This window comes from Sorghum bicolor, chromosome 3 (genome assembly GCF_000003195.3).
Source record: "Sorghum bicolor cultivar BTx623 chromosome 3, Sorghum_bicolor_NCBIv3, whole genome shotgun sequence".
Classification (NCBI taxonomy): domain Eukaryota; kingdom Viridiplantae; phylum Streptophyta; class Magnoliopsida; order Poales; family Poaceae; genus Sorghum; species Sorghum bicolor.
This window is the reverse complement of record NC_012872.2, coordinates 63,686,898-63,714,269: the sequence shown is the minus strand read 5'-3', so window position 1 is coordinate 63,714,269 and position 27,372 is coordinate 63,686,898. Positions and strand designations below refer to the sequence as shown.

The 27,372-nt window shown below is 40.8% G+C and overlaps 3 protein-coding genes and 1 non-coding gene across 4 annotated transcripts; 1 reads left to right on the top strand and 3 right to left on the bottom strand.

The window, feature by feature from the left end:
• On the bottom strand, positions 719 to 11,109 carry LOC8072118 (DExH-box ATP-dependent RNA helicase DExH6). Its single transcript, XM_002456357.2, has 15 exons — positions 10,766 to 11,109; positions 9,735 to 9,825; positions 9,173 to 9,482; positions 8,985 to 9,059; positions 8,424 to 8,468; positions 7,807 to 7,897; positions 7,662 to 7,720; positions 7,166 to 7,345; positions 6,293 to 6,345; positions 6,168 to 6,201; positions 5,206 to 5,295; positions 4,130 to 5,128; positions 3,444 to 4,002; positions 2,213 to 2,709; positions 719 to 1,435 (listed from the first exon to the last, which is right to left on the bottom strand). The coding sequence occupies exons 1-15, from the start codon at positions 10,896 to 10,898 to the stop codon at positions 1,064 to 1,066; spliced, it is 3,588 nt and encodes a 1,195-aa protein (XP_002456402.2). The 5' UTR covers positions 10,899 to 11,109; the 3' UTR covers positions 719 to 1,063.
• LOC8079259 lies at positions 13,848 to 16,927 on the bottom strand. The gene is made up of 3 exons (XM_002456356.2): positions 16,675 to 16,927; positions 16,198 to 16,545; positions 13,848 to 14,985 (listed from the first exon to the last, which is right to left on the bottom strand). The coding sequence occupies exons 1-3, from the start codon at positions 16,804 to 16,806 to the stop codon at positions 14,200 to 14,202; spliced, it is 1,266 nt and encodes a 421-aa protein (XP_002456401.1). The 5' UTR covers positions 16,807 to 16,927; the 3' UTR covers positions 13,848 to 14,199.
• Positions 20,011 to 20,082, bottom strand: TRNAQ-CUG. The gene has a single exon. It is a non-coding gene; the product is annotated as a tRNA-Gln (tRNA).
• On the top strand, positions 21,540 to 25,896 carry LOC8079258 (lysosomal Pro-X carboxypeptidase). The gene is made up of 10 exons (XM_002458513.2): positions 21,540 to 22,052; positions 22,171 to 22,357; positions 22,503 to 22,636; positions 22,731 to 22,843; positions 22,926 to 23,049; positions 23,290 to 23,439; positions 23,548 to 23,703; positions 24,356 to 24,435; positions 24,523 to 24,572; positions 25,340 to 25,896. Exons 1-10 carry the CDS (start codon positions 21,657 to 21,659, stop codon positions 25,504 to 25,506), a joined length of 1,557 nt encoding a protein of 518 aa, XP_002458558.1. The 5' UTR covers positions 21,540 to 21,656; the 3' UTR covers positions 25,507 to 25,896.

Genomic DNA, 27,372 nt, shown 5'->3' with positions numbered 1-27,372 from the left:
CTAGTTAGTCTATGATTGGACAATAATTAACACAAACAAATAAACGTGCTACAATGTCGCGAAAAAATTTCGGTTAGGAACTAAACAAGGCCTAAAAACAAGCTTAACTCGCGCGCACGGACTTCGAAGTCTTTAAGCAGATCATCCAAACAAGCTAGCCAGCTTTCTATCCTCGCTTGGTGAGGCAAACAACCCCTTAGCCTTAAGCTCTGTTTAGATTGGAGATAATAATTTTTGAGTGTCACATTCGAAAGAATGTTGAGAAGAGTTTTTAAAAACTAATAAAAAAAATAAATTATATAGCTCATCTGAAAACTGCAAGATAAATCTATTAAGCATAATTAATCAAGATAAATCTATTAAGCATAATTAATCTATCAATAGCACATGAGTTACTGTAGCACTTAAGGCTAATCATAGACTAACTAGACTTAAAAGATTCGTCTTACGATTTTCAACCAAACTGTGTAATTAGTTTATTTTTTTATCTACATTTAATGTTCCATGCATGTGTCCAAAAATTCAATGGGATGAATGAAATTTTTTTAGATGGGAAACAGGGCCTTAACTGGACTTGCAAGATGAGACTTGCTTGCACAGACTAGAGCCTTGTTTAGTTCCCAAAATATTTTATAAAATTTTTCACATTCTCCATCACATCGAATCTTGCGACACATGCATAAAGCACTAAATATACATCAGAAGTCCATCACGAAGATTATGGCGCTCATTATTTGAACAAGTAACAAGTCTTCGCGTTTCTTTTCCATTTTCCTTTTGAGATCTGAAGTCCATCACGAAGATTACAGGCACCTCTGCGGTCTATGATGCAGATAAGCTCGCCTGACCTGCGGAAACAGAAAACTCAAGCCCATACATACAAAACCTGTGATCTCTGAGCTCTTCGACAGAGGAATCCGTTGACGTGCTATAATTCTTTCCTTTCATTTCTACAACGGAATACAGAAAACTTGTGATTCTATATTACGTCCTTTTCTACGATCAGGCACTGTTGATAAAGCACATCCAAAAGGGCATGCAAAAGGCTGTCTTTAAGCCCAGCTCACCGTGCAGCGTTGCGCTGCCTTTTGAAAGAACGTGGTGCTGAACTCCCAGGTCCAGAACTGCGGAAAGGACGCTGAGATCGATCAAACCTACCAACAGGAGCCCTGGATGGCTGAGTATGCGCTGAAGCACCTCCTGGATGGGTCTTATCAGCTAATAAGGACATCAGAAAACCACTAGGTGGAATATAACCCGTTCTTCTTCCCTGAGAGAATCTGCTAGCTTCTGCTAAATTCTGGCCTGAACCTTGGTTTGCTGAAAGATCATTCGGTGGAACCATAGCAGGCAAGCCATCATATGAAAGGATGCATGCGATGGCATATGTTGAGGCGCCAAGCGCAGGCGGTAGAACATCTTGCGGATGTTTCACCTGTAGAAAACACATTTTATCAGAAAAGAAACAAACACAAAAGTAAGAGAGGTCATAGCTCAGCAGTTTCAAGGGTTAAGAGCATAATAGAGAGGATCATCCAGGTGCATTATCCCAAAACAAAACCAGCTAGGAGTAACTGTGTAAAAAAAAACTCCCTCCTGTCACAAATAAGTTATGTTCAGGGTTGTACGAAATCAATATTCCACACTCTGACCATGAATTACCTTTCACCCATTGAGTTTGAAAGTTTGGGAAGTGATAAGAGCAGGTTTGTCTTGAAAACTAGTACTCCTTGAGTTCAAAACTATAGGTCATTTTGGCTTTTTCTACATACATAGCAAAAAGCTATGTACCAAGATATATGCATACATAGTAAAAACTACGTATCCAGCAGACAAGAAGACCTATGATTTTGAACAGAGGAAATATCACAGAAGTATTTACATTGCCCATGTTTTATAAATATATTGTAAAAAAAACTAGTCTAAGTTCACAGTGGTTGACTTTAGACAGCTGCAAAACATCACTCATCTGAGACTGGAGGGAGTAGCATATTGAAAATTCATCAGTCCTATTTTTCTCGTGCATATATCAATTATAATTATAAGAAATTGCTTATGCAGAATAAATTGCATGGCAATTTGCTGGTGCGCCTCACAGGTCATAGTGGCATCTTTCAAAAACATAGGAGAAAAGATAGGGCACACAACAGAGAAAAAGCTACATGCACAATTAAATTAAAAGAATGCAGCAGCCAAGGTAAAATCATCTTACTTTGAAAAGAATAGCAGATGCTAGACGTTCTCTTAGGCAGTATATTTGTGCAACATCCAGAGCCGTTGCGTCAAAACGGAGCCACCGATCAACAACAACTGAAACAGTGCTATCAGGTGAAGACATGATGTCTTCTTTGTGCTGGACCAAAGTGCTTTCCTCAGCTTCATCCTCACTGGAATTTTCCTCTTCATCACTATCATCATCAGGTGGAGCAACAACCATTTCTGTAGCTATTAGAAGCAAAGGATATGACCCAACAACTGAAGAATTTTTTATATACATTCCACCATCACCTCGAGTGATCTCATCATATATCAGCAATGGATTCCCATAAGATTTATTGAAAGATAGGTTAAAGTTACAGGAGTGTGGGTGCAAACGAACTTTGGCACCACTTGCTGTTTCCACAACTGCTTTTCTAGCATTTTTGCGAGGAGGGAGCAATTTCCCTACCATTGGGTAAGCACCAGCCATAAGAACGGCACGCATGATACCTGATAGAGTTGCAGGTAAGTACACTTAATCAAATTAAAAGACACAAAGTAAAATGTGTGAAATAAGTTCGAAATGCTTTGGTTACAAGATGGTCTAGCACCCTTCAAAAGGGTAAAACATTTTTTATTATCAAATAAAGTTACAGGATGTTTAAATTAAAGAAATAACAGAAATAGAGAAAATAAAAGCAGCTGGAAAGTCTGATCAGCATATGCAATAACTTTTAGCTAGTTAACTAAAATACCCATCTTTCAATGGCTGAAGAGAACTTGCCATATCTAATAATCTGAATATACTAATTTCGCATACACACACATACGCACAGTCCTCTACGGACTGGGAGTGGTAGATGACTGCCTGTGAGGCGTAGGTCTATGGAAGTGGCACACCCATGGACATGTATCAACTTTATGTAATTTTAAAAGACTTCCACTAGACTCTGAGTGTATCATGGTATTAAGACTAAGTGTTGAACAATGTGTTGGAAACTTTAAATGTGACGTGACATCACACACGCACACTCATACTTTAGGCACTGTGAGCATGTAAAGTATAACCCCCACATATAGGCACCAGAAAGAATTACCTAGAGATCTAGCAAAATGAGCCACTAAATACTTAGTGTTTCACAAAACTAACATGTACATAGTTCACATACAAAAATAGGAACATATTAACGAAACTAAGAACATAGAAATTTTCCAGACTTGCATTTTCATAAAGACCTGAGTACCTGGATCTTTAGAATTTAAGCTGCAGGCAGATGCATCTGCAGGGACAAACCCTCTTTGTGACAGTTCATTCTGAAGTTGTTTCCTCATGTTTGATAGCATATTCATGATGTTTGAAGAGACAAAGTACTTTGCACAAAATTGAGATTCTTGGCCTCTATCTCTGGCACGCCTCCAGCAGTCAAATGCCGCCACAACTGCAAGTTGGTCGCTGAACCCACCATACAATGAAGCAAGCTCAACTCTCGCTGCAGCTGCCCTTTTCCTCTCATCTGGCGCTATTGGAAGGACAAATGGATCTCTATAATCAGCTGCACATGCCAATGTCAATGCTGGATCCAGGCAGTTCATTAATATAGCAAACAGGAGCATCTTGGTGGTGGATGGATGGACTGGCAGGGAACCCAGCTTTTCTCCTAATTCTGTTAATTGTTCATCTTGTGTTAAAGCACCAAGATCCTGAAGCACAGCAATAGCATTTCCTACAGTTTCTGGAATTGGAGGGTCCAAGGTTTTCTTCAGAAAGTCTGCTATTCTGCAGTTTGAATCAAGCAGTTTGACCTGGCAAATGGATTAACAAACCGCACCAAGTAACTAACAAGTACTTTAATCGCAGTTCCATGAAATATTTCATGACATATTTTCCATTGAATATTAGGGACAAAATAAATATAAACAAGCAGCGTACCTGCAAACAAAGTTCCTCAATGGGCATTCTTTTTATTTCAGGAATTTGGTAGTCTGGCAAGGATGATGCTCTAAACCTTGAGTAAAGATGATAGCAAGTTCCTGGCTGACATCGGCCAGCACGCCCTTCACGTTGTCTTGCACTGGCTTTTGAAACCCAAGAAGCATGAAGTGTGGACACATTATTGTATGGATCATAACTTTTCTCTTTCATTCTCCCACTATCTATGACAAACACAACATCATCAATTGTCACAGCAGTCTCTGCAATATTCGTTGAGAGAATAATTTTACGAACCCCTGCTGGTGGACGTTTGAAAACCTTTTTCTGCTCCGAAGACGGGATCATAGAGTGAAGAGATAACACAAGAAATCTTGATGAATCCCGAAAGAACGGAGAAGCAAATAACCTTTCACGTGTTTGATTGATATCTTCCCAGCCAGGAAGAAATACTAAGATGGCTCCTTCATTGGAATCCACACAAATTTTTCCAAGCAACCGTTCAATTAGCAGAGTATCAATGTGCTCTGGATTAATAGTCGCCAAGTACTTATTAAGCAGCTCGTTATCTTCAGTTGATTTTTCTGAACTACACTCCATATGTTTCTTGATTACTTCATAGACCTCTTGTTGATTCTCTTCTTGTGCCCAATCTAATGCAGATTTTCCATCATGATCCTGTGCTGAACAATCCACACCAAAAGATAAAAGCATACAGACATCCCCAAGCTGACCCTTCGCAGCAAAAACAATTAAAGGTGTTACACCAGTCTCTGAATGCTGGTAATTACAGACTTCTCTGTTCTGCTCTGCAGAAATAAGCTCAAGGAGAGGATCAAATTCATCATTGACCAAAGCCAGGTTAATTGAATCATCCATTGAGCTTTTGAAATCATCAGTTAAAACAATGCTCTCTTTTTTATCACTGGTAGTATTTAGATGATTATCACCCGCAGACTGCAGAATAGAAAGCACATCCTCCAAATAGAAACTTTTGACCTGAGTAAAAAGAAGTTATAACTTCCAACAATGATTCAGATCGTTTAATGTATTCAAATCTGAGAGGGTTTACTGACAGGATAGGTAAAACCAGGGACTTGAATGACCGAACATCCATTGAAATATTGCGAAAAACGCTCAGCATCAATTGTTGCACTCATGAGTACCTGTTAAATGCACTAGTCAATGCGTATTGGAAATATACTTAGATTTAAACACGGTAAGCCATCTGGTTAACTGGAAGGAGTTGTGATAGCAATAACCTAGTGTGTGCGTCTGTATGTGTTTATATATGTGTGTGTGCAGGTTCAGCTAAGGACTAGGTTCATTGCTATTAGTGATAACTAGATTTCAGCTTGTCAATGAAAATAACGGGAAGATCATAGAAGGCATTGACTACATCAATTAGGAGATTATCCAAGCCTCAAATGTATTCCCTCCCCTAAAAGGAACTCATCATATTTTGTCCTAACTCCTAAGTCAAATGATCTTAAGTTTGATCAAGTTTATATAAAAATGATAAATATTATGGTAGCAACTAAGTATCATTAGATTCATCATCATTAAATATATTTTTTTTGTAGTATGCCTATTTGGTGTAATACATGTTGATACTCTTCTCTATAAACTTCATCAAACTTAGGAAAATCTGACTTATAACAAACAAGAATGACTTTGCTTTAGGGGCGGAGGGTACATTAGGCTGTTTATGACAGGTCTGGATAGCAAAACAGAAAAGCCATAAATGTAGTGTTTGTGTGTATTCTTGGAGAGCGTGTCCAGGGTTTACCTCTTTGAGGGATCTGGCTTTCGAGTTGAACTCTTAACAAACCATGTGTTAAGACTACAACTAGTGTAACAATGTTTTAATGTGATGAATTAGCGATGCTGTAACATCAAACTACCAAACCAGGAACCCCTGGTCTACAAAACCTTAAGCAGCCTGATGATTGCATTTACAACAGGTTTGAAACATCTTTTATGTTCTGCTAAAATGGCTCAAAACAAGAACTGAACTACAAAGGAAGATTCCACTCACCAGACGAAGATGAGGATACACCGGCAACAAGTCTCTGCATAAAATTTTTTCGTGAAAAGTATTATTACGTTCCTATGTGCATTTTAGTAACTAGCTAGTGTAGAAAAACAGTTTTATTGTGATACCTTAGAATAGTCAGCATGAAATCAGAAAACCTATCCCTTTCATGGATTTCATCCTGGAGACAGTAAAAAATTATAGTTAGCTCATACCATTTATATTATAGAATAATACACAACCTAACATTGCAACAATGTTATTTATAACAACAGGCTCTATTGTTGTTTTGCCCCTGCATTGTGCGCAAAACATCAGGTTCTAACCCCAATGATCAATAAGATTCACAAGGGTGAGTTTTGAACCGGTGTGAAATAAGTAATATTTCAGAAAAAGGCTGTCATGGCCAAATTCGTCACATCGTAAGCTTGATTGAGAAGCATAAACTTTTATTCCCATCACAAAATGACTTGAGGATAACTTAAGAAGAAATTACCCCCAATTTAACAAGTAGCCACACATTCATAATCATATTTGTGGATGTTAAGAATGCAATAAAATAAAAACGGTAAATCTGATCAAAAGTCATAAAAGCGTAAGAAAATCTGATTAGAAGTCACAAAAGCATTGATGTTAAAAATCACTTATAGGACCATGAAGATATGCCTATCAAACTACTCAGTACCATGGTCCGTAAATGTTACAAGGAGTACATTTGATTCCAAAAATAGCCACACCATCTCTACAAAACTTGTCCAAACAGAGTATTTGAATGCATAGCTCACCATTGCTTTTCCAATTATATACTCTTGACAATATGTAATCAATAATCATACGAAAGTAATGTTATTATCATTTTGATGTGAAAATCAAAATACTTCTGTCTATGTACAGCTTAGAAGCTGATAGAACGCTTTGCATAACGATATATAGTTAGAAGGGAGTACAAATTATATGTGATAACATGTACACAGAGTGAAAATTTAAATATAAAGCATTACCACAATGATGTGTGTTATTCCCAAAATTGCATCATCTAATGAGCGTTTCTGATTTCGTGCTTTTGAAGGATTACGTGCTTTTGAAGTTTTAGTTCCTCTTCCTATCAGTACTCTCAAAAGAACACCATTTGTGCAGAACAAGACTGATGAATTCTGCCCTCCTTTTGACTCCAAACGTATCTACATTGAGAACAAAGAATAGTGTAAGACAAGAAGAAAATGGAATATCGTACACAGTTATGAGCACAATAGATGCAGGAAACATACATTCAAGAAAGGTAAAGTATATGTAAAAAAGGGAAATCCCAAACAACATGACAAGCTGTCAAAAGAAAAAAAAATACTTTATTTAGAAACAGATGACCCTGGAAGGCTGGAAGGCCTTCTATCTAGGAATGGTCATTCCTCTTTTGACATTTCACAGCAACCTTAACGTTGCCCTAAAAGAGACCTACCAAGAAATATATCATATAAAGATATAAAAATTTGTTCATACCTTATATCCAACGGTGTCACCAACAGCCTCTCCTCTTTCAGCAGAGATTCGCTCGGCAACTGGATAGCACATAGACCAAATCATAACTTACAAGCAACAAGAAGATGAAAACTGAAAAGCAATCTGCCACAATGGTCACACAAACCTGAAATAGCTGATATCCGACGTGGTTGAGTGCATATGATCTTACATGACTCACCCTTGCCCCACATATGATCCAAGATGTATTGAGGCACCTATATAAGAAAAACATGGTTAGTAAGCTAAATAAACAAAAATATCACTCCCACCCACACCCACACCAAATCATCACCAAAGCAATTCAGTTCACACATAAGTCTACGGACACCACGAGAAATTCATCAAACTTTTGTAGAATCAATCTGAACGAATACTGATGATATTATTGATTGTTGTAAATAACAAAAAGTGCAATATCAAGCACAGAAATATAAGGAAATCAAGAAAACACAAAACTCCAGCCTATGACAGAAAGAACCTAGAGACTGTTTCTTGTATAACATCTCATGCACGCAGAGATAGAAAAAGAAACTTTCTAGTTCTTATACATAAGATACATCATCAACTGATATTGGCTCAAGCACACACAGCGCATCTTATTGATATGAAAACAAGGATAACAATAGCTCATATAGAAAAACAGAAGAAAAAACAAATAGAATAGATAGTAAATAATATGATAAAAAAAAACTGAATTTAATGCAGGAATATGCGATTGATCTAAGCTGAAAGAATTGGCACCTGGGTGGTTTTACCGCAGCCTGTTTGTCCAGAAATAAGAACCACCTAGTAAGAAATACAGGAAATGTGAATAATGCATTAAGGAAGAAACAACAAAGATAAGGAAAGTGACGTTTTGCTGAACACAAGCCATGAGGAGAGAAAGAGGGCCTATGGTCCGCCTCTGAATGTAACAACTTCGCTTTTAATGCAGAGAATCTGGATGCACAATTGGTGTTTCCAGCATGTGGCTGATGACGAGGAGGGGGGAGGGGGGGGGCTATGGTGCTGGAGCTAGGACCACCGGAGCTTACAAGCTCAGTAGTTTTAAACCTCAAATCCTGGGCTCAGTTTGGTTATTTCTCTAGTTTATATGTGGTGTGCGTGTTCTAAAACTCACAATGGAAACCAAGTTTTTCCCTTTTTTCGGTTGGGGGTTGGGAATTGTTGTATTATGGTATGCTTCTTTAATGAAAAAAAAAACTCTCCTGCACATTTGAGAAAAAAACAGCGCCAGTGCACCACAAAAGTTGAAGATGTGGTCTAGCAAATGTGAGAAACCTTTGGAGCTAAAAATAATACCTGGTGATTTTCCAAAGTTGAAGTGATGACATCCTTGAAGGATGAAATAGGAAGTTTTGTCCTGTCTTCCATGATCTGTTCACAAGTAAACCTTTAGCTATAATAAGACTGTCTCATAAATAAAACTAATAAGAAGCAGCAACTAAGCAAAGAGAGGAAGATAATATTATCAAGCCAGAATGTAAGACCTTTCTCAACTGGTAGGATCCATTTACTTTAGAGGCAAGCATCTCGACTTTCTTCGTTATATCAAGTTTACTCATTACTGGCCTGCAAAACGCACTATCTGTTTTCCATTTGATGTTTGCAGCCTTATCACTAGAATTCCGGTCGAAATCCCCATTTAAATCAGCATCACCAGGAGGGTAATGCATAAATAAATCCTGCAAAACATGCCTTGCCTCCTCAGAAAACCCAAGGTAGCTAGGGCCTTCTTCCATTTCAGGCTCACGCTTCTGTTTTCTTTTATAAACAGAAAGGCATCGCTTTTCCCCATTCCTGAAGTAAAACAGAACTCAGAATAGACATATACCAAGCAATTTTTGTTTCTTACTGTTAGCAAACTTTTGTAATTTTGTTGCTCTCGAGTAATGAAATTGCTTTGCCGTTGTGGAAAAAACAAGCAATTTTTGTAATGCAAAGATAACATTAGGATGGCGCCACCCAAAGATGCACAAAGCATAATCATAGATTCCTTACAATTCTTCGCTGAAACAAATTTTGCTTCATGAATGTAGTTATCTTACTCACCCAGAACTTTTAGATAGCATGCCCATTTTCCTACACATCTGATGGATTGCAGCTCGCTCTTGTCTGGATATACCAGGTTCAAATGTGTACACTGCAAGGTAAAATAGTCTAGGAGTGTCACTTTATTCAGCTCACAACATAACTCCAAAGAAAGAAAGCAATAGTTCCAATGCATTACATAATAGATGGAGGTGGGTGGGGGGGCTGTGCTTAAACTGAAGTAGGGCCAACCAATATATGAGAAAAGAATGGCATCAAAATAAGAAAGATTATCACTACTATACCAACCTTTTTACGGTCAACTAGAATTCTACCATCATTAAATTAATATTAAACAATTATTTGGGTCAGTGCTGGTGTTCAATGTGCTGGTGCTCCGACAAATACAGAGCCATGAAAACATGCAAGGACTTTTGCATGGAAATATTACTATGTTATCTACAAGGCGTACAGCTATATCACAACAATCTTCACTAAAATTCCAAGATGCGACCCAATGGGAAACAGTTTTCAGTTTGTGGGTACTGGGTAGATAACATTCTGTAACCTAAGATTGGCCAATTCTGAAAGGTATGACTGGAAAGCTACATTACAAATATTGTACGCACCACTTAACACATCTCAAACCTAAGAAAACATTCAAACTTTGCTTGAACATGAATTCGTAATAGCGTCAGAGAGCCAGGGTGTAAATTATATGTAACTGCAAATGTGAAGGACATGTTGATAAAAGCACAATGCGGATGAGAAACAGCAGCAAACCACAAAGCAGGTTGTAATACAAATGCACTAATGACTAAGGACGACAGGATCACAGGACGAAAATTGCCCTATTCTAATGAAATTGGGAAAAAAAAAGCAAAGCACAAGGACCAAGTGAAGCGAAGATTGGAAGGGATAAGCTCCAACTCTAGCCCCGAGGCACCGAGCGGCGCAACCACACTACTGCTACACTCTCTCGAACACCCCCAATCCGCCGCTCCAAAGTTCTAAAACAGGAGCCAAAGTAAAGGGAAGCGAATGGCGCGAACCCTCGGCGTTGGAGGCGCGGAAGTCCTCGAGCACCTTTGAGACGCGCACCAGCGTCGCCTCCCTCATGCCGCCGCTCCCCCCGGCGGCTGGCCCGGCCGCCGCGCCCTTCCCCTTCCGCCCCTTCCTCCCCATTCGTTCGTCCTCGTGCTCGTTGTCGTCGTCTAGAGGCTGGCTCGGCGGTTGGGAGGCCCCCTTCGATGCGGCGAGCGCGGTTTGGATGGACCGGCGGTGTCGCGCCTCGGCGGCGGTCGCTCTGTTGACGCGGCGCTGTTGCGGTGCGCCGAAGGAAAACCTAGAGCGAGGCGAGATGGTCGAGCGGGTAGCGCAGCGAGTTTTGTCGAGCGGGTAGCGCAGCGAGTTTTGACGAGCGGGCACGCCAGGCGGGTGGATCATGGTGGATGGTGGTCGTGGAACTGGAACCGTGCGGAAGCGGCCCACGCCCATCAAGCTCGCCAGTTCTTCCAGGCTTGACTATTATTGCGCGGCCCAAGCAGCAGCAGCATGGATTAGGAAGGGGACATTTGGGCCTTGTTTAGGCATGGTTTAGTTCCACCCAAAAACCAAAAACTTTTTAAAAATTTTCATCACATTGAATCTTATGACATATGCATAAATTATTAAATATAAATGAAAATAAAAACAAATTATATAGCTGTAATTTATGAGATGAATCTTTTAAGTCTAATAAATCTATGATTGGACAATAATTGTCAAATACAAACGAAAATGCTACAATAGCAAAAACTAAAATTTTCGCGAACTAAACAAGGCACTAGTTGAAAGGTGAAAAGTTTTTGTGTACCATAGCACTTTTGTTTTTATTTAACAATTATCATTTAACCATGGACTAACTAGGCTCAAAAAATTCGTCTGGTAAATTATAGGTAAATTGTGCAATTTTTTTATTTTTTTATTTATATTTAATGTTCCACGCATGTGCCGCAAGATTATATCATAGAAAATTTTGAAAAGTTTTTGGATTTTGCGATGAACTGGAGGGAGTCTCATCTTTGGGGAGGGATACTCGTGTCGCCCTTGTGCAGTTCTGCAGGCGAGGCGACAGTTTTTAGGCCTTGTTTAGTTTTCAAAAAAAATTTGCAATTCCTCGTCACATCAAATATTGTGTTGCATCCATGGAGTATTAAATATAGATAAAAACAATAATTAATTATACAGTTTGTCTGCTATTTGTGAGACGAATCTTTTAAGCCTAGTTAATCCATGATTAGACAATATTTGACAAATACAAACAAAAGTGCCACAATGCTCATTTTGCAAAAAAAAAAAAAGACTAAACAAGGCCTTAGTGGCGACAGCGAGTACTACCAGATAGGCTGCAGATTTTTATGTAGCCGAATTAAAATAACAACATCATATTTTGTTTTTTACATTCACGATCAGATCAGAAAAATACATATAAAAAAGAAAGAGGTACTCCCTCAATCTCAAATTGTAAGTCATTCCAAAAATCTTGAAGAGTCAAAATACTAACGTAAAGTGAATATATTATAAAAATATAGTTAAGAAAAAAAATCTAATGATACTTAGTTGATATCATAATAATTATTATTTTATCATATAAATTTGGTCAAATTTAGAAAAGCTTGACTCTCCAAGATTCTTGGAATGACCTCCAATTTAGGATGGAGGGAGTATAAAATTTTGTTGATTTAAGAAAAACAAGAAAACAGAGGTTTGATTGAATTTTGAGTATTCAGTTTCATCACCGATAAAATATAGCTACCTGCTTTACATTTAGAATTTACAATATCATCAGAGATCTATGAAGATTTTTGGGAGAACTCAACGTTTGCTGGCAACGAAAGATAGAGTGCATCACCGCCTACTCGGGGTGTGTTATCTGATGCTGAGTCGCTGACGGAACCAACAAGGCAACAAACAGACAAACAAGTAGCCGTGGCTCGTGGGACGAAGGGGACTCCCCGTTCGATGGGCTTGAGAGCATCACCAAGAGATTATTAGCTAAATTATTTTTTAAAGATAAATTTAGTAATTATTGAAGAAAAAACGTTTTCAACATACTCTATAAATAACTCTTCAAATATAATAGTTTTTCATTCCACCTTATTCGCTCTCCACTTTTGGATAGACTACCTCACTAGCCATCCGTTACAGAGTCTGTAGAAGTACTCTAATATTTTTTTGTCAAATCTATTTGAGAGAATAGCTAAATCAATAAATTTGGCTAGTCTTTTTTACTACTCTCTTGAAGATGCTCTGAGTAGGGTATATGGTTATGTTTCGCTAGCCCAAAATAGAAGATGGAAATGACTCTTTAGAGCATCTTCAAGAGATTAATTAAAAATACTAGCCAAATTTATAAATTTAGCTACTCTCTAAAATAGATTTGACAAAAAGATATTAGAGTACTCCAACAGACTCTATAAAAGATGGCTAGTGAAGTAGGCTATCTAAAAGTAGAGAGCAAATAAAATAGGATGAAGAGTTACTAAATTTGAAAAGTTATTTACAAAGTCTGCTGGAGACATTTTTCCTTCAACAATAACAAAATATACCTTTAGAAAATGATTTGGTTATTTTCTTGAAGATGCTCTGAGCACGAGAGATAGAAATTGGAGAGTAAATAAATATAGAAAGCGATTTTTACGAAAATAGTTCTCTAAATGATAACTTAGAGAGTGGGATTTACAAAGACTCTTGGAGATGCTCTAAGAGATCCACAACAGCCTTGTTATTTATAAAATCAGATAGCTAGTGTCAGTTGTTACTTGTTAGCTATATATGGCCACCGAAAATTAAATAATAATCAATTTTCTATTTTACAAGATAAAATAACACATCTGTTGGAGCCTACTTTTCGTTATTCAAACTTTAAAATAGTCTTCACAACAAAAAAAACCAAGCTGTTGAAGCTGCTCTAAAAATCCAAACAAGTAGTCTAAAATTAGCTGTAAATTTTGGCTCATCTTACATTAGAGCATTAGACCAACTAAGCCCGAGCCCGAGCCCGAGCCCGAGATGATCCAAATGAGCCCTAGTGATTCTAAGAAAATCACAACCGCACAAGACATCTCGGTATGATTCTACAAAAATCTTCACGACATTGCATCACTGTCAGAACAATTAAACCAACAAGTTCCAGTTGATATACAAGGACAAGGTTAGCCAGTTTTTCAGTACTAAGAACTCGGCTCTTTCCCATCCAAAAGTGTACTGAAAACATTTTTTTCTGTATTGCTCATTATTCCAGTCGATAATATACAAGGCTTGGCAGTCTGTCAGTACACATAAAATGCCAATATTTATGTCGAAGCAGTCAGTGTATAGGCAACAAACTCTTGCCGCTTGTATGACTTTGTTACCTACGAGGCACCGTAAACTAACCACCACCCAACGTGTAGTAGCTCTGAAGAGAAAACATCAAAACAGCCTCCAGGCTCCAGCTCTTCCATCAGAGAGTGAAATAAACAGGCGGTGGATGGACGATTTCCATCTTCGACCTTGTGACGTTGCCGGTGAGCACACTCTCGGACATGGCCTCGTCGGCCTGGAAAGGCTGCACCTGCGCGATCCTCTCAGGGATCGCCTGACCCTCCTCCACTCGAGCAAGGACTTCATAGTGTGCTCTCAGCCTCTTGGGCTTCGTCTTCCATTCCGGAATATTTGACCAGTTCACCTCCCCTTCAACAAGCTTCTTCTCCACCGTGAATGCCATCTTGACATAGGTTTGAGCCGAGGCCCGTGCCTTCAGTAGCTTGAAGGTACCCTTCTCGCCTGCTTTCTTTCCAAGTACTGAGGCCAATAGCTCCTCAAACCCCTGCAGACTGCCATCTGATCCATTCAGAGACAAAAGAGGCCACAATCCAGAGCTATGTGGTTCATCGTCATCTTCAGCGATAGCAGGGATTGGCCCCGCCCGTGAGGAGAGCTCCACTTGGCCTGGGGCCAACCGTTTGAGCTTGAGCTTGTCCTTGGGAGACATGGAAGGAGTTGAGGACAAGGAGGTTGGGCCCTCAATGCGAAGAGAAAGCAGGGGTTTCTGATTAGACCGGGCTGCACCACGCAGGGCTTGTGCAATGGATAGTAGGCTCGAGAGGCGACCCTTGTAAGTAGTACGGTTGAGAGGAAGTGGCAGTTCAAGTGGCAACCGGAGGCTCACAGCCCTGGCACCCTTCACTGTTACGACTGCACCATCAGACAGAACAACCTTCTTCAAGGTACCAGCGTCCACATCATGCTGCAGAGAAATCAAGCATCAAAATTTAGATTTGGTTGTGGTAAACGTTCAAGCAATAGGTGTACAGAATTCATATGTCAAACATATATAAAGACAGTAACCCAACTCAACTAACTTATTATCATTAGATAAATATATGCTCTTCACTATTTTTTTCTTTGATTCAATCAAACGATGATATGTACTAAATAGATACCCCTGCACAAATCCCACATACCAGAGGTTTCCATTTTAAAATGTATGCAGGGAATTCGTATCTCAAACTTGTAGGTTAACTATTATGATATTATACAGTAAGAATTATCCAATCTATCTATATCATATTGGATTTGCAAATATCAAAATATACTTTCTCACATGAATATCCGCCAAGCAGGAAAGTACATGAGTATGTGAAAACCGTAACCCAAGAAAAGGATCCTTAAAGCTGGCAAGGAAGTCAGATATATGCAACTGATAAGGGATCATAATAGTATGTCTACATATAAACACTGAAACATTTATCAGTTCATTCTTGTCACACTTTGCACAAAAACATCAGTTGTCATTTGCTGCTTAAAAGCAACTTTTGAAACAGGCTTTACTTAGAATGCACATTAAAATCTTCAGGGAGGATGGAGGAAGTCCAAAGTTAAAGATGCCAGCTGCATCATACAGAAGTATTCCCCTCATTCTAGGCTAGTCAGAGTTTGAGACAAAAAAAAAGGTAGCTTTTGTTATGCCACCGACCCCAACTCCAAATTTGATAATTTTAGCTGTGCCTTTTGCCTCTGATGCTCGAGTGTGAGTAAACATTTAGCTTAGCCTCCTGATCTTAATGTTTTTAATGTTCCTATTCTATAACTACCTCCTGATATCATCCGAATTTTGCACTTCAATGCCTTTGGGCGACCACGCCTGACCCTTGGTAACCACACCATTTCAATCTCTAGACTGACTCTCAGAAACTGAGATACATACCGAAGACACAGACTCACAGTTCAAAACCAACCGGAACAAGAACAATACAATTCGCACACTTGTACAATTGTAAAAGGAAAAACATTTCATTATTCGGGTGTCAATCCACACGCCTTACTGGATTTCGGTCCCAATTCACATTCACATGCCTTTCGGAATTTGACCACCGGCATGCGAATTCTATCAGCTCAGGTGTTCCCCTCCCATTTTCATCAATTTCAAACTTTTTGCAAAACGAACTTGTGCTCTTACCGGCAAGGCAAGCCTGACGTCGTCGCCGTTCTGGATCCAGAGCTCCATGGGCCCGGCGAGCTGGAAGGGCGGCAGGGTAGGTTCGACGACGCTGCCCCTCCCGCCCCGCCTGATCTCGGCGAGCGCCGTGTCGTCGGCGTCGGCCTGGGAACGGAAGATGGGGAGGTCGACGAAGTCCCACCGGCTGACGTCCTCCAGCAGGCGCACCGGCAGGACCTTCCTGCCGACCTCGATGTCGAACTCGTACGCCACCGCGTGCCCCACCAGCGCGTCCCGCACGTCGAATCCGGACACCTTCAGCCCCTCGGCCTGGAACCCCAGCCCTTTCACGATCGCGTCCCTCAGGTCCTGCGCGCGCCACAGCCAGAATCGCATTCAATCCAATTCCATTACTCAATCGGATCGGATCTAGAGGAGGATAGACGAATCGCAGATTCACAGCAGGAGAGGGAATTTCGCGTCAGCCCAGTAGCTCACCGAGATGGCCTTGGGGACGGGGGGCTTGGGCGTCGCGGCGGCCTCCGGCTTCACGAGGCCATGCGCCGACCCCGCCACGAGGAAGAGCGCGAGCGGCAGCGCGAGGAGTCGCCATCGAGCGCGAGCGGGCATGGCTGCTGCTACTGGTGGTGCTGCCCTTCTTCGCTATGGATTAACCGTATTATCGTTTCTGTTCTCCTCCGGCGAGGGGGAGACGAATTGGATTTGCTACGGGGCTATATAAAAAAAGGATCTCTCTGGAGAAGAAGGACGACGCGTGGGGCCTTGAAGTTGGTGGGTCCCGCCGCGAGCCCGGAGTACGTACGTGGAAGTCTCCAGAGGGTGGAGTCGGTTTCTGCCGTTCGGGGCGTGTTCGTGTTCGTGTTCGGCTGTGAGCCTGTGACGAGCAACACGTGTAGCAAACCAATCAGATGCGAGCAATAGATTGCGTGGACTGCGCAACGTGAGCGCGGGAGGCGGGTGAAGCGGGCACCGCACCGTGTCTGCCGGACAGGCGGAGTGTGCCAAAAAAAAAAGTGCCGTTTGAACCAAGGATTAAAAAAAAGAGTAAAGTCCATCAGCGGTCCCTAAACTTGTTCGGATGTGTCATCCCGGTCCTTAAACTAGTAAAATGACCGTTTAGGTATCTAAACTTGTTCGGTTGTGTCATCCTGGTTCCTAAACTTAAAAATCTCCCATATAGATCCTCAAACTTGTTCAATTGTGTCATCCCGGTCCCTAAACTTGTTTTTAAGTCTTATCTGGGTCAAAACAAGACGAATCTAAAAACTCTATATTGAAAAATAATTTATAACTTTTTCATATGAACTCAAATGAAGATAAATTTTACATCAAAATTGTAGGCAGCAACATGATCTACAACTTTGCAGTTGAAACGTTTTTAAATTAAAATCGTTTAGGTTCCCAAAATATTTTTTATAAGTTTATAGATTTTAAAATTTAAAATTAAATTTTATAACACTAAACGACTTCAAATAAAAAACTTTTCAACTACAAAGTTGTAGATTGTGCTGAGGACTATAACTTTGGTATAAAATTTGTCTTCATTTGAATTCATATGAAAAAGTTATGAATTATTTTTTGATATAGAGTTGTTAGATCGCTTTGTTTTGACCCAGATGAGATTCAAAACCAAGCTTAGGGACCGAGATGACACAACTGAACAACTTTGAGGATCTAAATGGATGATTTCTAAATTTAGAGACCGGGATGACACAATTGAACAAGTTTAGGGACCGAGATGACACAGATGAACAAGTTTGAGGACCTAAACAATCAATTTGTGAGTTTGGGACCGGGATGACACGACAGCACAAGTTTAGGGACCGGTAGTGGACTTTACTCTTAAAAAAACCAGACAAATTATGTAGGAGTATGGACCTGTTTGGTTCCAAATTATTTTTTTTATCATCAATCATATCGAATGTTTGAACACATATATTAAGTATTTATAAAACTAAAATAACAATTAAAGGATAATTTACGAGACGAATCTTTTAAGACTAATTAGTCTATAATTAAATAATAATTATTAAATAAAATAAAAATGTTATAGTGTCTGACTCCAACTAAACACCTAGGGTTTATGAGATCTTCAAACTTTGAGAATCTAACCTACGACTCTCTCTCCCGTTTGAATGACACACAGACTCTTCTTTTTTTTATCAGAATTCCTCGTCGACGTATTTAAAAGGTACCAAAAGAATGGTATAATTTGCAGCTTCTATTATAAATTCTAACTCTAATAAAATATAAATATGTAATTCCGTCTTTGTTTCTTGCTGTTAAACACACAGTCCGATTTTTTATGGCCAATGACATGCTGATTTATATATGTGTGTGCATATAGGTATGGCTGTTGCTTGTGTCCCCAAACAATAATACTGACTGATAAAACATGGTTGAAAATACTATTCACTAATTTGTTATGAGAAAAAAATACTACTAAGCTTAAGTGAACAGAAGGGTGGGGAGAGGGCTGGTCTCTTCTTCTTCGTCTTCTTCTTTTTCTTCCTCCTCCTCTTTGTCTCTCCATTTTTTTTCTTTCCGCTAACCCGCCACCGTCTGTTTCATCTGCATGTACTGATGTACGCCTCCCTGCTATCCATCGTGGTATGTTCCGATCGCTTAATTCTACTGCGTGTGCATATCTACTTATTATTGGATTAGATATATAACATCATGTAACTTGATCAACTGACTATTGTGTGAGTGCAGAGGCTGGCGCCTGGCGGTGAAGATCAAAAGCGTAGAGTGCGTGTCGTTTGCCCTCCAACAAAACTACCAGGAAAACAGAAGAGTTGATGTGTTCTGAGTAGCTGTATCCAAGAGATCAGGTATGAAATCGCTGTCAGCAGTCTTGCTCCCATGTCCCATATGCTTCTACGGTGCGGGTTCAGGTCCATCCACAAAGGTATTGTAAACCCAATGCAGCAAAAATTACAGCAGCAAGTGAAAACACTTTTGTAAATAAAAAAGGGGGAAACTAGCAGCAAAGTGCCAAGGTCAGCATATTATAAATACAGCAATAGTCCCCTCAAAAGACGTGAGGTGTTTTCCCCAATTCTCGCAACACCATTGGTTCACTGCCAAAAACAACTGAAATTTTTGAACTGTTTGTGCTTATCTACAACATGTTTCAAGTAAGTCCTACCGAACAGAGCGGCCAAATAAATTATAACAAGTTAATCTAGCTGGTTTATGGGACTCCCAACTAAGAAACTATATGATTTATATGTTCATTAGTTAAGGAGCTACCTAAGCAAAAAACAAAAAGACAATATGGTACTAAAATGATAGAAGAGATAGGAGAAAATGTTTTCTTAGATAAAGAACCATATCTACATGGGTATCAAGATACGAAGACAAGATGACATAGACAAAACATGTAGTTGAACAAATTTATTCTATAAAAGTTAGAAAATATACATTGAGGATATAATTTTTATGCGTGTAGTATTTATATAATTGATAAATATAAAAAATACCCTATAGTTTATGCGTTAGGCCTTGTTTCGATCCAATTTTTTTTGGATTTTGATACTGTAGCACTTTCGTTTTTATTTGACAAACATTGTCCAATCATGGAATAATTGGGCTTAAAAGATTCGTATCGTGATTTACAGATAAACTGTGTAATTAGTTATCTTTTTTATCTGTATTTAATGTTCCATGTAAGTGCCGCAAAATTCGATGTGACGAGAAATCTTGTAAAGTTTTGGGTTTTTGGATGCATCTAAACAAGGCCTTAGACTGACCTCAGGCAGGGAAACAGAGTTATAGAACCGTTGTTGAGGAAAAAAATGGCATAAAAAAAGGTCCCACCGAGATTTGAACTCGGGTTACTGGATTCAGAGTCCAATGTCCTGACCACTAGACCATGGGACCATTTGTGCTATCGACTTTAGAATAACATTATTGAAGTCACTGGCTGCTGATACAGTGCGAAATTCAGAACACGACTACTCTGCGCTATGCAGCTCAAGCTGACGATTCATTTCATACTGTACTGTCGTGGCGCGGTTACGTTTCCACCTATATGCATTGCTAGTATTTGGGCCTTGTTTAATTCGTGAAGAAAAAAATTCGCGATACTGTAGCACTTTCATTTGATTGTGGTAATTATTGCCCAACCATGGACTAACTAGGCTCAAAAGATTCGTCTCGTCAATTTCGACCAAAATGTGTAATTAGTTTTTTTATTTTTGTCTACATTTAATACTCCATGCATGCGTCTAAAGATTCGATTTGACGGAGAATCTTGAAAAATTTTGGGTTTTTGGGTGGAAGTAAACAAGGCCTAGTTATGAATCCTTGTCTCTTCAGAGTTCAGGCTATTTGATCCGAAAGAGGTCATCCAACAAGTCTTGATCGCAATTTCGCACCCATCAGAGCGAAGAGGCGTAACAGTGTATCACCTGTCGGAAAACACTCAAGCGTGAGTACCACACCACGGAGAGATCCGCGTGCATATCCCCATCCAAAGTGGACAACTTGCTGTACTGGCCATGGATTTTATGGCTCAGCGTTACTCGATCCAACGCTATTGAAAAAAAATTCACAATGTAACAAATTCGACAGATAAGCTCAAACGAATACACTCTAGGCATTTCACATTAACGCCGACATAACCATTGGGCCAAGGCTCAGTGTACAACCCATTAATGATTAGTCTATCTTCTGTTTGGTAGGCTTAGTTTCTACTATTCATCTCGTGCCGCTAAAGAGGGTGTTTAGTCTCCCTTTCATCTCAAAAAATTTTGGATTTTGGTCCATTATTTTTGCATAATAAAAATAAACATAATGCAAAAAATTTGACAAAAAGGTGGTTGTTCTCTTAAGAGGTTAAAAACACAAAAGAGTTTCAAGAGAACATAATGAAGACAATAAATTTTGTATTTTAGATGAAACTAAATATAACCCTTAAAATTTTAATATTTTGTATTTCATCATTTCAAAATAGTTAGCATTTCGCATTTTATGGAAACTAAAGAGGCCCAAAGTTTGAAAGCGGCACTATTAGCCCTGTTCTCGGCTGAAAGACGAATAACGGCTACGGCTGCCTATTCTTGTCTCACATTTCTAGCTTTCGTGATCTCCTAAAATTACAAAAAAAAAAGATTCAAACGTATTGTCAGCTTGACTTTGAGTTTGTGCTGATTGGGAGCAATATCGCAACCCGTGTCCGATCCGTGCTGGGCCCAAATAACATGACGGCCCGTGCATGGTGCATGCAAGCACAAATCAAGGCCCATTGCCTATGTCCGCGTGCGCGGCGACGGCGAGTGCGAGCGTGCGTCGTGCGAGTGCGAGGGCGGAGGGCCCCCGCGTAGAAACCACAGAAGGCAAACACGTCACGCACCACGTCAGAAGCGCCCCCGGTTTCTCGCTGCCTCCACCGGACCGGTCCGTCCCCCACTCCGACGAAGAACTCCACTCTGCACAGCCAGCACCTCACCTCGATGATGCATCCGCTCCGCCGATTCCTCCTCCTCCTCCTCCTCCTCCTCGTCGGCCTCCTCCCCGCGGCCGTGTGGTCCCTGGCACCGCCCCGATTCCCGAGGCACCAGCACCGCTCGCGGCCGGGAGTTAATGGGGTGGGGGACTACGAGTACGAGACGCGATACTTCCGGCAGCGGTTGGACCACTTCAGCTTTCCCGGGGTCGCGGACGAGGACGAGGCGGCGGCGTTCTTCCAGCAGCGGTACCTGGTGGGCCGCGGCGGTGGGTGGGCCGGACCCGGCGGCCCCATCTTCTTCTACTGCGGCAACGAGGGCGACATCGCCTGGTTCGCCTCCAACTCCGGCCTCGTCTGGGAGGCCGCCCCGCGCTTCGCCGCCCTCGTCGTCTTCGCCGAGGCAATCCTTCTTCCGCGGCCTCTCTCGTCTCGTATTCGTGTCTACTCTTCGTTTTCACTTTCCGTTTGGAATGCTGTATTTATGGTGCGAGCGACGGTCTCGCTTGTGTGCTGCGCAGCATCGCTACTACGGAGAGTCCATGCCGTTTGGTAGCAAAGCTAAGGCGTACAATGACTCCAAGTCCCTAGCGTATCTCACGGCCGAGCAGGCGCTTGCTGACTTCGCTGTGCTCCTCACTGACCTCAAGCGGAACCTATCTGCAGAGGGCAGCCCCGTCGTGCTCTTTGGGGGCTCATATGGTGGAAGTAAGAGCAGTCTTCGACTCGATTATTTCAATGCCACCCCTGCACTCCAATTTTATTTTCCTGATTCTGATATCATTGTGGCTTAGCACTCATTGTGATTGAAATTTGAGTTATGTGCTGCTACTAATGTCATTGATTGGGGCAGTGCTAGCTGCTTGGATGAGACTCAAGTATCCCCATATTTCTGTTGGAGCTCTCTCATCATCAGCACCAATACTGCAGTTTGAGGACATTGTTCCTTCTACTATTTTCTATGATCTCGTATCGGATGATTTTAGGGTGTGTATTTTACTACCTTTTGCTTGTTTCTACTTTTCTTTATCGACTATTCGACTAATCTGACATTATTTCTTGTCTGCCTTTTTGTGTTTAGAGGGAAAGTTTAAGCTGCTTTCTTACAATAAAAGACTCCTGGAAAGAATTAGATGACCAAGGAAACGAGCAAGGTGGTCTTCTGAAACTAAGCAAAACATTTCACCTTTGCCAGTGAGTCATCTCCCTATATTATTCACTTCTTATTTTTTACACTGAGCTCTTCTTAATAATAATTAAGTAAAAATTTTGGCAGGACCTTGAAAACAAGCGGAGACCTTTCAGATTGGTTGAGCTCTGCGTACAGTTATCTGGCCATGGTGGATTACCCACTTCCATCAGAATTTCTCATGCCTTTGCCAGCCAATCCTATTAAAGAAGTTAGTTCTTAAACATCCATTGTCATACATTGTATTGCACATGTCTGCATATGCTTCTGTTTAAACAAGCTACCACTGTCTATAGCATTCTGTCCCAATAGGCCAATAATCACAACAAGTTAACATATGAATCATGATAATCCTGTTCTTGCTGTGAGCTGCGGCTTAAACACTGTAGTTATCATGTTGTATTTCATTAATTCTATCACTGCTTACTAGATTACCCTTTCTCTGTTTCAGGTATGCAGAAATATCGACAGTCAACCTGAGGGTACTAGTACTCTGGAACGCATATATGCAGGAGTAAATGTATACTACAATTATACTGGCACAGTTGGCTGCTTTGATCTAAATGATGATCCCCATGGAATGGGTGGATGGGATTGGCAGGTACTAAAACGAAACGACAGTTTAAATATATGCTTCTGTGCATTGGTTTTCTTTGATAGCGTGAGCTACTATATTGTGTGGCTTATGGTTCATTCTTGGTTAACACAGGCTTGTACCGAGATGGTAATGCCAATGTCTTACAGTGAAGGCAGGAGCATGTATCCACCATATAAATTTGACTATCCTTCCTATGCTGATGGGTGCATCAAAAGCTATGGTGTCAGGCCAAGGCCTCGGTGGATCACAACAGAGTTTGGTGGGCATGTAAGCTATGTCGTGTTCAGTAATTGCAATATTATCGTCGAGCAAACAGATTATTTTGATTACCTTCCCAGCTAGTTTCTTTGATAACATGTCTTTCTTGAATATGTGAATCTTGTTTAGATAAGAACATGTTAGTGATGTTTACCCTTTTACCCTAGGCATCAAAATCTAAACTTACTATGATGTTTAGATGAGAACATATATTTATTCCCTTACTATGATGTTCTTGGTCTTGGCCAAGATATGGCATTGGTGCCTTGAAGCACTGAAATATTTATGACCTGTTTGGTGGAGCTTCAGCTCCGGCTCCTCCATGTAATGTAGCAAGAAGCTGTGTTTATCTCTCTTTTCAATGGCTCCAACTCCTCTGCTACTTTAGCAAGGAGCAGGAGCCAGAGCTGTTTGGATCCGTGCCAAACAAGGCCTTGTTTAAGTGCCTTATTTGAATAAGATGAAAATAGGGAGCATGTACTGTGTGCTTTCAAGTTGAGCTGTACACATGAACCTTATAGACATGCTATGATATTGCTATAATTTTGCTACACTGGTTCTGCTGTGCAAATTCCTGCTGAGTTATTTTATTATTTTGGATGAACATAATTTGTTGGAGACTCGAGTGACTTTGTCTAATTGATTTTATTTTTCCTTCCAGAATATCACTACGGTCCTGGAAAAGTTTGGTAGTAACATCATATTCTTCAATGGGCTCCTTGACCCGTGGAGTGGCGGAGGGTGAACAAAAATCACTTTTTTGTCTTCTGATTTATCTGATCTCAGCCATTTCATTGCCTTGATTTTTCTTCCATATGAACAATGCAGTGTCTTGAAGAACATATCTGAGAGTGTCATTGCAATTGTGGCTCCATTAGGTACCGTGTTGTCTCCATTATACCCTTAGTACTTGTTTATGCAATCTCGATAGTGTCCATTTTCAGTCTCCATTATGTCTATCTTAAGTCCATCTTATGCAATCCTAGTTTAATTTTAAAAACTTAGTAGGTAGTGCCTAGTAAAACTTTAAAACACTGCGCTTGAGCTTATTTGCCGAATCTATCAGTCATTCAACAGTGTTTTTATGTGACAACAAATCAGCGAACAATACTTTTAGCCATGGCTTATCAGCCAAGCGAACAAGCAAGTCTGAATTGATAATGAATACTCTTGGGTCCTCAACTCCACCCTCTTATATCAGGAAAAGAAAGAGTAAATTGATGGTAGAGTAAACTGAGTGTATTCCTTCAATTCACTACATTTTGTTGCGATTGAGGATTGATGTAAATATTTACTCCCTCTATCCACAAAAGAATTCTATTCTAGGTTGGAACGAGCCAAGTTTTCTTAAATTTCACTAAGTTTACAGAAAATACTATCGACATCTATGTCTCCTAATAGTAATAGGTTTACTATGAAAATATATTCAATAATTAATATAATCATACTTATTCGATGCCATAAATATATGTATTTTTTATAGATTTAGTTAAATTTAAAATTTTTGATTCCTGAAAAATGATAATTGTTTTTTTTTGGGACGAGGAAGTACTACCATAACCGTGCCATGTTTTTTTGCCAGTCAGATGTTCTGCCATACCGAAATGGTTGTAATTAATTAGTAATGGTTTTGATTTGCAAGCAGGAGCACACCACATCGATCTGCGCCCCGCAACTCCAGACGACCCAGATTGGCTGGTGGCCCTGAGAGAATCAGAGCTGAAGATCATCTCTGGCTGGTTATCGGATTACTACGGGGCGGGAGGGGCGGTCTTCCAGCCTGTAGCTGCCAAGGGCTCCTCTTCATCCTAAGGAACCACACACTGGCCAAATTGAAATGCCCGATCTCAGAAATAAAGAGGGCCGATTCGCGTTGCTGTGAGTGACAACCACCGTCACTGCTGCAGTGCGGCGTCATGAAGAACGAAGATCCTCGTATTGATTCGGATACTGAATCGGCTCCGGCTCCTGCATCATGTGCCATTTCAGTAGCATTGTTCTGTATATATGGCGCGTGCACATGGCTGATAAGAGTGATTAACTGATAAGGTTAGGAAAAAACACTGGATAACGTAACGTCGTAACGACTCTTTCACAGTGGTAGTGGTGGTCAGGTACTCTCTGCTGGATGGAGGTCTGACGCCATGTGCCGTGCCGCTGTAAATAACGTAATGCTCCATTTTTTTTTTTGTTCTTTGGCCTTGTTTAGTTCCTTTTCGAAATTTTTTCAGAACACTGTAGCACTTTCGTTTGTTTGTGGTAATTATTGTTCAATCATGAATTAACTAGGCTCAAAAGATTCGTCTCGTAAATTTCAACCAAACCGTGCAATTAGTTTTTATTTTTATTTATATTTAATACTACATGTATGCGTCTAAAGATTTGACGGGAATTTTGAAAAGTTTTTGGATTTTGGGTAGAAGTAAACAGGGTAAAAATGTTTGTGATACTCGTATGTAGTACGTGTACGGCTGTACGTATGCTGCCAGTGTGCGTTTGGTGTCGCAAGTGCACGACCGGTGGCCGCGTGAGAATAAAAAAGATGACGAGCCGCCACGGGACCTGGGGCCCAGTTGGAGCCGTCAAAGATGACGAACACGAACCCCACCTGCGTGGCCACCTCGGATGCGAGCGGCACAGCGCCACTCTCTCTCTCTCACTCACTATAAACCCAAAAGTCCAAACCAGTTTATCCAATCCGATCACTCGGATGTGGGCACCACAACAACCGCACCGGCCAATTTGCTATGCCCCTCCTTTTTCCGCCATCACAGCTCAAAACGGAGCGGGCGGCACGCCGAAACGGCGAAACCCCACCAGCACCAGGCGTCCAGGGCCACACCAGCCACCAGCTACAGCCAGCCTGCCGAGTCCTCCCTTCCATCCTGGCGCGGTTCCGCCGTCCGTGCCGCTTTCTCGTGGGCCCTTTGACTGCCTGGGCCCACGTGCGCAGCACCGACTCTTCGGCTGCTGGCTGCGGCGGAAGCGGAGCGGGCTGGAAGAAGCATTTTTTTTTTTCCGGTCCAAGGCGCGAAGCCGCCAAGCGGGCCAGCGGCAGCAGTACAAAGGCGAGCTTTTCCCGAAGCGGGGGCGTTGGAGAAAGGACTTTAGCCGCCACAGCCTGTATCTCGGAATTCACTGACGTGCGGGCCACGAACCATGGGTCCCCACTTGTCAGGACAACTCCCTGCTCGAAAAATCTCCTCCCTCGGATGCTTTCTATGGACCAAGCCTACATACAGCGTACACCGTGCAGGCTAGCACGGCTGCACCGCCCACCGGGGACGAAAAGGTACAACCGAGCTACTCGTATAGAAAGTCTTTTTTTTTTGTGTTCTCTTTGAAAACGAAACTCTCTGTAAAAGAACAATTCTAGTTTTGAACCAAGTCAGTTCTTTAAATTTGATTAAATTCATAAAAAATGCACAAATATATTTCAAAATAGTTTTTAATATAAAAAATATATTCATGATTAATTTAATAATATTTATTTAGTATCATAAATACTACTCATGCCATAGCCGCCATTGACACTGGCTTGGTATACACAGAGATTTGTTGAGCATCCCCTTCTTTTTCTTTAATAAACTTTAGTTCACCTTAGTAACGAACCATCGTTGCCTAGTACTATGTCCTAAGAACGATTGGTTGATAAGTCATGGCAGTGCTCTATAAGTC